This window comes from Petaurus breviceps, unplaced genomic scaffold (assembly GCF_028583685.1).
Source record: "Petaurus breviceps papuanus isolate PSGF00001 unplaced genomic scaffold, PetGlider_PUasm1.0 91041, whole genome shotgun sequence".
NCBI classification, from domain to species: domain Eukaryota; kingdom Metazoa; phylum Chordata; class Mammalia; order Diprotodontia; family Petauridae; genus Petaurus; species Petaurus breviceps.
Genome location: NW_027187400.1, coordinates 8,633,998 through 8,647,462, shown reverse-complemented (window position 1 = coordinate 8,647,462; position 13,465 = coordinate 8,633,998). Strand labels below are relative to the sequence as shown.

Sequence of the window (13,465 nt, the reverse complement as noted above, 5' to 3'; positions counted from 1 at the left end):
GTGTGTGTGTGTGTGTGTGTGTGTGTGTGTGTGTGTGTGTGTGTGTGTGTGTTCTCCACCCTGAGCATGGAGGCTTTCCTCACTAATATGAGCACCCAGTACACCCTGGAGCAAGTGCCCTGAAAGTAGCAGATCATACACTATTTCAGAAAGAGAAGGAACTGCCTAGAAGGTAATAAGTTCCAAGCTATCGGAGGTCTCCAAGTTGAGACTGGGCGGATACTTCTCAGAGGAGTTACAGAAACTTCTCGTGAATTGGCGAGGGCGGGGTCTAGATGACCTCAGAGGTCCCTTCCCACTCTAAGACGTTCTTCCCCAACCTCCCTCTCCCCCACCTGTCCCCTCCACATCTCCTTTTCCCCTTACATTATAATGATTGGGTGCTGGGGTAGGCCATTTGCAGATTTTCTCACAGAAGGGCAGATGGAACATGTGAGAGCATGCATTGCTAAAGTCCTTCTTAGAAGTCAAACTGGAGGGAAGGTTGTAGGCATTGGCTGCAGGGTAGTTGGGGATCTTCATGGGCAGTCGGCCATCCTGCAAAAAGAAAAGGAAAAGGAATCTAAATACTTTCATCATAGGCTGGCTCAGGGAGACCCAGAAAGGAAACATGGAGGCCTCCAAGCCTTTTCAAAGGGAGAAGCTGTCCCAAGCAGCAGTGATGGTATCCATGATGATGGGGACAATGGGGGTGAACAAATATCAAGAGGCAGTATGGCTTAATCAACGGGGGACTGGCCTTGGTGTCATCAAGGCCTGGGGAGTAGTTTTGCCTCAGAAACATACTTGCTGGGTAAACTTGGGCCCACTGGTTATCCTCCAGATGCAATTCTGAAGTTATAAATGAGGTATTGACTCAGATCAGTGGAGAGAGTTTCTAGGCTGTGAGTCCTCAAAATTGAAATCACAAATCCAAAGACGATGATGATAATAGGAATTGTTCATATTTATCTACTGTTTTACAGAATACTTTTCTCAAGACTGTCCATGAGATGGGGGGGGGGGGGAGGCAGAGGTCACTATTAGCTCCATTTTCAAGATGTGGAAACTGAGGCTCAGAGGAAGAGAAGCAACTTGCCTAAGGTCACCCAGTTCCCTCTTTGGACTCCAAGTTCAGTGTTGTTCCAATGACATTGTGGGTTGTCTTTTCTAGTAAGAGAAGCCCCATGTGCCCTCTGGGCTTGTAGGTTTTGGTTCTTGAGAATAGCAAGTTCAGGCGTGTTTTAGTTTGAGCTTTAAAAAAAACCAGCCCTACCCAAGCAGGTATCAAATGTTTTGGGGCTTGGCATAAAAGACTGCTTTCGGTGCATTTCTGTTGCTTTGACTGCCTTCTGATTCATTCATACTTGACTCATCAGCTGTGTGCTAAGGGTTATTTGATGGGAGCTCAGGGTTTCTTTAATATTTTACTAGAGTCGTCTTAGCAAAGCGTGACTTGCTGTTTCACACAGGTAAATAACGTGGGATCTCCAAATAGCCCAGTGGAATTGGCTTCCCACCTTCTACTGGCCACAGTTCCACAGGACTTACTCCCCCTTCCCCCATTTCCCATGTAACAGGTATTTACATAAGACTCAACTATATTTTTGCTATCTCATCAGAACCAATCCAGGAAGCCCATGACAAACTGTTCTCAGTTAAAAAACAAACAGAATTGATGTTTGCCCAACGAAGAGGGACAAAAGCTATAGAAACTAGCCGATAACATCTTCTTCACCTGGGATAGTATGGCAGGTATCGGAGTAAAATCGAGAAAAAATGTCCAGTTATCTCTGGGTGAAATAGTTGAGGACATTGCTTGGAGTTTCAATGGGCTGGGGAGTCTGGGAGGAGGGAGCTTCATGGTGAGACTTTGCATGCTGCCCAAGGGAAAGGTGAACCTGTGAGGCCCTGCTGCAGGGTACTCAAAAGCATTGGCCTGGGGACCACTGGTGATACTCAGGTGCAAATGCCCTGACCTGTGTGATCTTAGGGAATAAAGGTCATAGGAAACATTCATATAGTGTTTAAAGTTTGCAAAGGGCTTTACATTTGCGTCCTCACAAGAACCCAAATGAGGAAACTGAGGCTTAATCACATAATTTACTCAAGGTCATTCAGCTAGTAAGTATCTGAGGTGGGATTTGAACCCAGACCTTCCTGACTCAAAAGTCTACTCTGCCATTCTGGGCCTCACTTTCTTCATACATAAAATAATGGGGTTGAACTAGACACACTTTGAGGTCACTTCCTACTCTAAATGTATGATCCTGCATGTGGATCCCCCACCACCCCCCTCTAAGTTAGTCTCTGGCCAGATGTGCTGAGTTCCAGGGGAGAAAGAAAGGAAAGGAAGAAAAAGATAAGAGGAGGGTGGAATAGTCTTTATAGGAAGAAGAAATAGCAGAACAGAATTAGAGTCCTGAGATCTGGGTGTGAATCTCACCTTCTAGCCACTCTCAGTCATTTTACCTGACAGTCAACCTCATCATCTATAAAATGGGTGTGACCCCACTTGTACCTCTTAGGAACACACTCTGTAAACGGTTGGGAATCATTACTACTTATTCACGGCAACTTCATTGCTGGAGACACCAAACACAGCTGGGGGAGCTTTGGCAATACTTATACCACCACTGGTCTCTCATCCAGCCTCCATGCAGATGCTGAAATCATCTTCCTAAAGGAAACATCTCCCGGTGTCACTCCCCTGCTCCAAAGTTTTCAGTAACTCCCTTTTGCCACCAGGAGAAGTTGACTGCTCCTCTTTGCATCACTCAAAGCCCTTCACCTCTGGTTATCTCATCCACCTCTAAGGTTGATTCCATAATTCTCCACTTCAACCACTCTGTGTTCTAGTCAAACGAGCCACCTCCCCCAAACTTGGTCCATGGGCCCACTCCAGGGGCCGTATCCAACTTCTGTGCTTTCTTATAGGTTACTTCTCCAAATCCGGAATATATCGTTCCTTATTTTGCTGCTAAAAGTCCCTCACTTTCATTGAAGCACTTCCTCTGGGTCATCATCTCATTTGTAAAGGGAAAGGATTGGGCTCTTCTAGTGCCAACAGCCAATGGTCATATCTGATGGGATTTCTATTGTTGATGTTCAGTCGTGTCCAACTCTTTGTGACCCCTGTTAGGGTTTTCTTGGCAGAGATACTGGAGTGGTTTGCCATTTCCTTCCCCAGATCATGTGACAGATGAGAAAACTGAAGCAAACAGGGTTAAGTGACAGTGCCACACAGGGTCACACAGAAAATGTCTGAGGCCAGATTTGAATACAGGTCCTCCTGACTCCGGGCCCAGCGCTCTATCCACTGAACCAGCTAGCTGACCATCAAATGCAATGAGGGCCTTAGTGTTCTCTCCTCCTCCAATTATTATGTACATGCTTCTATGTTTACAGGCCATATCCCCACCCCCACTGTTTTGTCTTCCTGTTCTACCATATGACACAATGCTCTGCATGCTGAAGACTTGTAATAAATACTCCTTGGGTTAGATTGGCCTGGACTGGACTGGGCTGGGCTGGGCTGCATTGGGCTGGTTTGAGCTGGACCACCCACCTCCACGGGCTTTGGTAAGGTCCAACATGGCAGAACAGCTTCATCCAGTAACTTCCTCATCTCATCTTGGGCTCTGCAGCTTCCATGCATTTAGACCCCCTGTAACATAGCCCTCCTCATCGCTACCATGCTGAGAATCTATTGAATGAACATGTCTTGAAGTTATATACAATTCAGTTGATCTCCCTGAGACTCGGTCTTTCCTCTGGACCTTTTCTTTGCCTTTCTCATACTGTACCTTGTATGGGATCCAAACATGAGAGAACGGGGTGGCCCTCTAGCTGATTGGATCAATCCACCAGTCATTCAATCCACACACTTACTAAGCACTACTAATTCACTAAGTGACAGGCACTCTGCCAAGGATATAAAGAATAAATCAAGCCTTATTACCAAGGATTTTCCATTCTAATAGAATTCTGAGATTATAGAGATAGAGCTGAGAGGGACCCCAGAGGTCATCCAGCTCAACCTGCCCATCTTACAGATGAGGAAACTGAAGCCCAGACAAGTCAAGTGACTTTCCCAAAGTCACAAAGTGGTTAGGTAGTAGAAGCAGGCCATCTGACCCCAAGTCCAGTGTCCTTCCTACTACATTGCAGTAGACCCCATTTCCCCATTGTCCTCCCAACCCAAGGCTGGTCTTATTTCTAGGGTTTTGTGTCACCAGCCCTAGGCATTCCAGCTTGCTTCTAGAGCTTTTAGGTGCTCTACACATGTCTGGGACTGATCTCAGCTCTGGACTGAAGACCCCCACTTGGTGGATGTGGGGAGGAAAGCCCTGAAGTAGACCCAACGTGAGCTCCTAGAGGTTCCTCTCCTCCGCCATCTTCCCCATCTCCACACTTTGCCTAGACACCGGGGTTTTGGCTGCTCCCCCCTTATCATGGTTTTGTGGTGGGAAACGAGAAGGGCAACTCCATTCTCATAGGAGGGGTGAAAGGGCAGGACCATGATAATCTGCTGTAGGACAGACAGATGTGTGAGCAGGGAAGACAAGGTAGTGGGCAGACCTAGGACAAAGTGCTATCCTTAGGCGAGGTTGGAAAATTGCATCCCTTTTTCTGTATTATTGTCTACCTGAGGCTTTAAGCTTTCAGGAGATATTGCACAATAAACCCCTACCTGCCACAGAGAGGAATTTTCTGGCATTTAAAACATGTACACTAGCATTTCCCAGCCTTCAGGCTAAAAGCCAATGTAAAGACATGCATTGATTTTTTTTTAACTCTATTACCAAGTGTTCCTGGTTGTACCCCACTAACTAATGTGCCCTGGGTAGCTACCCACCTCTCTTTCCCCTAGTCCCAGCTCAAGTGATCAATAAGATATTTCACTCTAATTTGGGCAATCCATGGATCAAATACTGAAGAACCCTGAATTTCAAAGTTCTCCACTAACCCCTATCCCCTTGGGTTCATAGTTTTAGAGCTGGAAGAGACCTCAGTATTCCTGGTGCCTGCCCATGGGAGAGACTTAGTAGGTGCTTTTGTGATGAGATTGGATTGGATTATATTGGACTAGATTGGACTGCGTAATATCGGGATGTGACTCCATCATCTGAGAGTCCCCTCTGACACACTGTCCTCCATCATCCCCCCAGGTAAATTCTGTCTCTTTCCCCAGTGCCTCTCCTCTCCGGTCCCTGGTCTCTACTCCCTCTGTGACTGCCTAAGGTCAGGCCCTTCCTTTCTTATTTAACCTGTACCGGTAACCTCCTAACCAGTCTTGCTGCCTCCAGGCCAGTCAGTCTCCATTCCATCCCACTGCCTCACTGTCCTAACTGTCCTCTATCCCAAAACTTTCAATGGCTCCCCATTGACTACCGAATAAACTCTGGAGTTCCACATTGAAGACTCTGGATATGTCCCTTCACAAACTCGGTATTCCAGTCAAACCGGCCTGCTTTTCTGTCTGTCACCCCCATCCCATCCTATCCCATCATATTCCCCCACTGCCTTGGCCTCAAAGCATACTGGTGTGATGGACAGAGAGCTGGAATTAGAGTCAGGAAGACCCAGATTCCAATCCTGCCTCTCACACTACCCAGCTATGTGACTTGACCTGGGTTTAAATCACACCTGGGATAAGTTACTTAGTGACTGTCTGAGCCTCCCTTTCATTAATTGATAAAATGAGGGTACTTAAAGCACTTTCTTCAGTGTTGTTAGGGGAATCAAGGAGACAGTGTATTAATGTGCTCTGCTAATGTTAAAGTACCATGTAAATGTGGTTTCATTTCCTCTTATGGATCCCCTTGACAAGAATGGACTTCCCTACCATATCCATGCTGAAGTCCTTCCCTTCCTTCAAGGCCCATCACTCCCTCCCCCAGGTGAAATGGACCTGTCTCTCCCCAGATTCCTCCCAGCACTTTACATGTCTCTCCTCTCCCTCTTCCTTGAATCAGGGGAATTTGTGTGTCTGCCCTCCCCTACAACCAACTGCAGGCTTCTTGAGGGCAGGCTGCATGAGGATCCATCCAGGCAGCGAAGTGGATAGAGTACTGGGCCCAAAGTCAGGAAGACCTGAGTTCAAATTCAGCCTCAGACAGTTACTACCTGTGTGAGCCCGGGCAAATCATTTAACCGTTGTCAGCCTCAGTTTCCTCATCTGTAAAATGGGGATAATAATAGTATTTGCTTCCCTAGATTGTTGTGAGGATCAAATCAGAGAATATTTGTAAAAAAAAAAATGCTTTGCACAGTGCCTAGAACGTAGTAGGTGGTATATAAACACTAATTGTTGTTGATGTCGTTGTTGTTATTCTCTGAGAAGGTAGCCTTGTGTGATCAACTGTTTACTGTGGGCAGAACCCCTGTTTGGCTGAGCAACTCATGGAAGGAAACCTAGGTGTTGCAGGAAGTGTTTGCAGATGACTCAGCTGGTAGCAGTCAGAACCTCCAGCACTCTAATGTCTTGCAGTTTCAACAGTGTGTGCTTCAGTCACTGACAGGTGGATTCCCACAATCCCTCAGGGCGGAGGGATTGATGAGTAGTCCTGCCTCCCTGATGCCAATGAAGCAACGGGCTGGTGGGAGGTGGCATGCTTCAGGTCACAGTCAATCCACAGCCCAGCTAGGGTTAGGTTTGGGTGGCTGATGAGTGTGCCAGGATGAAGGCACGTCCCTTGCGTGCCTTCCCTAGAGCCAACAAAGTAGCAAGGTGCCTGTGGCTTCAAGCAAGGTGTGGTCCTTCTGACCCAGCAGGGATGGGTCTTGAACCCTCTGGAGATGTGGGCAGTCAGATCTGAGCTGTGGGGTTGACTCCAAAGCTGGGGGAGACCTTGGGCAATTCAACTCTGCTGACCTCGAATTCCAAACAACAGCCAGTACATTCCTTCCATTCTGGAGAGACTCTGGATAGGTCTATAAAGGGCTTTGGCATCATCTGTGGTGGCCAATGCCTTCATAAATGAGAAGCCCCTCAGTAACTTTTCAAAGGCCAAGAGGAGAGCAGTGGCTCTGTCCTCTCTGGGGTTTTCCTCCCAGAAGCCCCCGGTGGGTAGACAGTGTGAAGATTGTTATTCACAGATAAGAAAGCAGAGCCCCTGCTCTTAAGCAGGGGAACCCAGATGCTAACATGCTCTTTCTGTCATACACCCCCCTTCCAATTTAAACACAATAATAAGAAGTCATCAAATACCATCTGCTGGCTATTTCTGCTATTTCTATTTCAAAATGATTTTCTGTATTTTGACTTGGCCAAGACCTGTTGGTGCCTTGTTGTATTTATTTAAATGTGATTACAAATACTCAGACACAGAACCTCCCTTGACACATTCTGACAGAGCCCCAGTTTCCTCATCAGAAAAGAGGGATGATGACAGCACCCTCTCTATTTCTTGGGGTTCCTGTGAGGCAAGCGCTTTGTCATTAGGATGCACGCCACAAATATTGTCATTACTTTGCTAGGATACCCGACTGAATCATCCCAAATAACCAAATTCTGAATTCTCTTTCAAGCGTCTTTCCCCAGCTCCTTCTGGGTGTGGCATGCTGATGTGGCAACAAAATGGAGTCTCTCCTTCCGCTTCTATTTACCCATCTAGGAAATGGGCAAAAACACTTAAGAAAGCTTGTCTCCTGCCCAGGGCCATGTCTGTGAAAAACTTTAGGCTTTTCAGATATAACCAAAGATGTTTGGCATCATGGAAAACTACCTTGGACTTGGAATCAATAGACTTGAGTCCCATGAGTCCCCAACTCCCCCACTTCCTGTCTGGATAGCTTTCAGCAGGTCACCTAATTCAGTTTCCATTTCTTTGGTCAAAAATGAATAACACCTGATACCTGAGTGGCAGGAGCCAAGAAAACCTGGGTCCAAATCTTACCTCCTACCCTCATTACTTGTGTGACTCTGAGTAAGTTACGTGACTTCTGGGTTTCTTCATCTGTAAAATGGGAATGAGAATAGCACTTACCTTGCAGGATTGGGGGTGAGGATCAAAGGAGACAGTACATGGAAAGTGTTTTATAAACCTTAAAGGTCTATCTATAAATGTTAGCTATCATCATCATCATTATTTTTACCCTTATTGTTGTTATTCTCATTACCTGGAAGGGTGTTGTAAGCACCAAATGAGGTAATTGGTGTGAAAGTTCTTGGTAGACAGAAAAGCACCTGGCAGGTGTGCAGCCTCATTAAAGGGAATGAAAGAGAATAAAAGCCCCAGGAGGCCAGAGGTGACTGGCCCTGGTCTCCAGCTGTGAAGGAAGAATGGAACAAGCCACCAAAAGGGAAGGTTGTCTCACCACAGAAGGAAAAGTTCCTGTTCCTTTCTTTGATAGGGAGACACTATTGGACTCTGGAGACTGATGAATGACATTGTAGAAACCTGGACCTGGGTTTTCATCCTGTGGGAGAAAGAGAACAATCCTGTCAATCAGTCAGTCAATCACTCACCGATCAACAAGCATTTATTAAGTGCCAGACAGGTATGAGGCATTGCTCATCCCAGTCCCCCTACTGTCTTTCTGCCCCAAGTGAGAATGCCCAGCAAGTGTGTGAAAAACCCCATCTTCTGCCCGTGTCTCTAAATGCTTTGTCACTGCCCTGTCTGGTAAATGTGAATTGGGGATTAGGAAACCTGGGTTCTAGTCTCAGATTTGCTACTCTCCCTGTGTGTGACCTTGGGCAGGTAGCATTACTCTCCAGGCTTTGTGACCCCCCCACCCATCTCTTAAGCTATAACTAGCCATTCTGACACTGGCTGCAAGAACCAAAGAATATAAGCATGCGGGGGAGGGGGGCAGGAGGGAAACATAGGTGCAGTACAGAGAGGAGCATACCACCTTCCAGGAAGGGAGGGAACTTAGAACGCAAAATGTTTGAGTTGGAAAGAACCTGAGAACATAAAGTGCTAGGATAGGACAGTGTTAGAGCTGAAAGAGATCTTTGGACAAAGAATATTAATGTTAGAAGGTACTAGAATCACCTAAAGCAACCCCTCATTTTCTATAAGGACATGGTTGTAACTAGGCTGGGACAGCTGGAGCTTTGCCCCAAGGCACTGAAATTTTGAGGGGGCACCCTACCTCCCCCAGAAGTCCTCCAAGCCACCACCCTCCCTTATCCATGACATAGGCTGCTACCACCACCACTCCCATTCTATCACCACTATACCCTTCTCCGAGTGCCCAGAGTCCTACCTACTACAGACCACCATGGGGATGTTCAAATTGCATCTTGGGATGAAAGAGAATATCACCGCTACACCTTCCCCCATCACCATACACTTCACCTCTAAAGGGTCCTTGGGGACCCTGCATGCGGGGGCGGGGGACAGCCCATACCGTCTGTTATGTTGGTCACCCAGAACAGAATGTACAAGCCAGGAGATGGCATGAAAGCTCCTGCATTCTTCCTACTGCTCCAGTTCATTGGGCTTCTATTTAAATTTCCATGCTGCTTGCCAAGGGGAGTTCTGTGTTGGCAGTGTGTAGCATGGATGTTTGGAAGGCAGAGAAACTTGTGTAATGGCATTGCTCTCCTGCTCAGAACCCTTCTATGGCTCACCCCTGCTGACTAACACCCTTAATCTTGTCTTCAAAGCTTTATACAATCAATCAACCAATAAACATTTGTTAAGCACTTACTACTATAATAGACACTGAGGATACAAAGAAATTCAAGTTCTAATGGGGAGACAACAACTCTACAAGAAATATATGGTATAAATGAGAAGGGGCATAATCTCAGAGGGAAGGAAAAGGCAGGCTTTGAACTGAGCCTCCAAGGAGATTTGGGAATCTAGGAGGCAGAGGTGAGGAAGGAAAGCACTCTGCGCAGGGGGAAAAGCCAGTCAAGATAGTGTCATGTTCAAGAAAGAGCCGATGTCACTGGACGTAGTGTGTATGGAGGAGAGTAAAGTGTAAAGATATTGGAGAGGTAGGAAGGGTCAGGTTCTGAAAGGCTTTAGAAACAAAACAGAGGGTTTTTTATTTGATCCTGGAGGTAAAAGGGAGCCGCTAGAGTTAGTGAGTAGGGGAGTGACATGATCAGATCTGAGATGATGGTGACTTTGGCAGCTGAGCAAAGGATGGACTAGAGCAGAAGACCTGAGACACATAGACTAACCAGGAGGCTATGGAGACATGGCGGGTAATAAGAGCCTGACCCAGGATGGCGGCTGTATAAACGGAAAGGCAAGGGTGGATAATGAGAGGTGTTATAAAGGCAGAACCAACAAGACTTGGCAACACATTGTATACAAGAGAGGAGAGTGAGGCGCTGATGATGACACCTAGCGTACGAGCCTTGGGGGAGTAGAAGGGTGGCGATGCCCTTAACAATGACAGAAAATCTGGAAAGAGGTTGCAGGGGGAAGAGATAATGAGTTTTGCTTGGACCATGTTGAGTTTGAGGTGTCTATAGGACATCTAGTTCAAAATATCCAACAGGCCGTTGGTGACTTGAGACTGTAACTTAAGAGAGAAGTTGTTGTTCAGTTGTTTCAGTCGTGTCCCACTCTTCATGACCCCATTGGGGTTTTCTTGGCGAAGATACTGGAGTGATTTATCATTTCCTTCTCCAGAAAATTTTAAAAAAGGAAACGGAGGCAAACAGGGTGAAGTGACTTGTCCAAGGTCACGTAGCTAGGAAGTGTCTGAGGCTAGATTTGAACTCAGGTCTTCCCAACTTCAGGCCCAGCACTTTATCCACTATACTACCATAGGAGAGAGGTTAGGGCTGGGTATAGAAATCTGGGAATCATTTACATAGAAATAATTATTAAACCCATAGGAGCATATGAGATTGCCAAGAGATATAATATAGAAGGAAAATAGAAGAAGGTCCAGGGCAAAGTCTTGAGACAGCCATGATTAGTGGGTATGACCTGGATGAAGAAACAGTAAAGGAGATAGAAAAGAAGCGGGCAGACAGATAGGAGGGCACCATCAGAAGAGGCATGCACAAAAACCTGGAGAGGAGAGAGTCCCAGGAAAAAAAGGATGGCCAACAGTGTCACAAGCTGTAGAGGGTCAAGGATGATGAGGAATGAGAAAAGGTCATTGGATGTAGTGATTAAGAGATGACTAGTGACTTTAGAGAAAGTGGTTTCAGTCTAATGATGAGGTAGAAGCCAGAGGGTTAAAAATAAAGTGAGAGTAAAGGAAGCGAAGGAATGGATGGTAATCCACTTTCTCAAGGAATTTAGCTAAAGAAGAGATATAGGAAAATTGGTTTTTTTAAATTAAGTTAATTTATTTATTTTTAGTTTTCAACATTCATTTCCATAAGTTTTAAATTTTCTCCCTCTCCCTGCTCTCCCCTCTCCCCAAGATGGCATGCAATCTGACATAGGCTCTACATATATATTCCTATTAAACATATTTTCACATTAGTCATGTTGTATAGAAGAATTATAAGGAATGGGAGGAACCATGATAAAGGAAAAACAAAAACAAAAAAGAAAATAGTCTGCTTCACTTTGCATTCAGACTCCATAGTTCTTTCTTTGGATGTGGATGGCACTTTCCATCATGAGTCCTTCAGAATTGTTTTAGCTCCTTGCATTGCTGAGGAATGAATTCAGACTGAGTATCAGTAGCTGGAGAGAGGTCCATTGAGCATTGTTTAGGGCCCTTTCTTGAAGTCCACCATGACAGCAGTTGGTAATACTGTGTCTGGCCATGTCCAGTATGCCCCTCTCACAGTAGTCAGGGGCTGATCTGCTCTGGGAAAGGCCTCTAGAGAACTAGAGAAGTCTCTGGAGCAAAGAGGTCCCAGGGGGGTGGCTTAGGGCCAAGCTGATGCATGAAGGGAAGAGTCTAAGACAGAGTCTAAGAGACAAGTGACCTGGTTCTGGGGGTGAAGCAGTTTTTCCTGGGAAGTCTCTAAAGTAACAAGGCAGGTGGCAGGACTGAGATGGCCACAGGACTCCCTAGGGTAAAGGTGGCCTAGACCCAGGGCTGAAGCAGAGCTCCCTTGAGAAGAGTCTGAAAAGATGCCAAGAGGCAGCTGCTTGCTTCCCCTACCCGTCACATCTCCCATCTCCCATCCCATTAACTGTGAGAGTTTTAAACCAATCAATCAACAAGCATCTATTAAATGATTACTATGGGCCAGGAATTTGCCAAGTGTTGGGGGGGGAAACACCAAAACAAAATAGTGCCATCCCTTGGGGAGCTTCTGTTCTATCAAGGAAAAGCATTATGGTAGATAACATGGTACAGAAGAGAGGACATTGGACTTGGAGTCTAGAAAACTTGGGTTCAAATCCTGCCTTAGACATCTGTGGGACCCTGGTCAAGTCACTTAACCCCTTTGTACCTCCCAAGATAATAGACTTAGAGAGGAAAGTGGCCTTTAAGGCCATCTGGTCCAACTCCTTCACTTTGCAAAAGAGGCCCAAAATGGTTAAGTGACTTGCCAAAGGTCACAAGTTATAAAGGAAGATATCCCAGATTGAGATTCAAATCTAAGTCCTCTGACTCCAAAATGCTCCTTCCACCATACCCAGCTGCCTTTGTTTCCTCTTCTGTAAAATGACGGGGTTAAATCTCCCCAAGAGCTGAGTCTGCAACCCTTTGTACACATATATACAAAAGATATATGAGTAGACCAAAGGCAATGGGGTGGGGGTGGGGCACACCAATCACTTGATTTTTCTGGACCTCAGTTTCTCCACCTGTAAAGTTAATCTTGCATTAATTACCTCACAGGTAATCGTTGTGAGGAGAGCCCTTCTGTCAATCCTGAAGGTGAGTTTTCATTAACTCCCATTACTCGCTTCTCCTTGAATCTATTCCACCAAACTGGGTTATCTGTCTATCCATTGCCAAGCATTTACTCGGCACTTTTTCCTATGCTTCCAACATTCCCTCCTTGACTCTACCTCTATTTCTGCCTGTTGACATGATTTATGTACATGCATCATCTCCCCAAATGGGCTGTAATATCCTTGAGGGCAGGGATGGTATCATATGTGGGTCAGCAAACATTTGGTAAGCACCTACTCTGCTCCAGACACTGTGCTACGTGCTGGAGACAGAAAGGCAGAAGATATTCTCTGTCTTCCAGGAGCAGACAGTCTAACAGGGAAAACCACACATAAAAAGAATGCAAACCAGGGAGGTGGGAGGTGGGGGTGATGAAGTCAGAAGGAGTCCAGTCAAGGTAAAAACGATGCGATGGCTGCCCTAGGAGCCCTCCTTAAATGGAGAATCTGGGAGGAGATGCTACTTGTCCACTCTCTCCCCTCTAAGTTAGGGGTGGGAGGAGACCAGGGGCAGGGGTGTACTGAGCAGGTGTAAATCTCCAGATTAATGTGATCTTGCAGAATGATGAATTCCTGGAGCCCCTGGTGAAGTCCAGCAGGGCAAGCCAATGGAAAAAGACACTCTGACATGAATAATTTTCTATAGAAGGCCATATCTGCATAATTACACAACTGATTATAACAACAGCTAACGT

General features: G+C 46.0%; 1 protein-coding gene across 1 annotated transcript in view; it reads right to left on the bottom strand.

Annotated features, from left to right (window-relative positions):
• The window catches only part of STPG1 (sperm tail PG-rich repeat containing 1), a 73,241-nt gene that overhangs the window by 33,453 nt on the left and 26,323 nt on the right, over nucleotides 1-13,465 (bottom strand). Inside the window, exons 3-4 of the mRNA XM_069078372.1 lie at nucleotides 8,302-8,403; nucleotides 367-537 (exon numbers count right to left, since the gene is read on the bottom strand). Of these exons, the coding sequence (XP_068934473.1) occupies nucleotides 367-537; nucleotides 8,302-8,403 (273 nt within the window). The remainder of the gene's footprint in view (nucleotides 1-366; nucleotides 538-8,301; nucleotides 8,404-13,465) is intronic.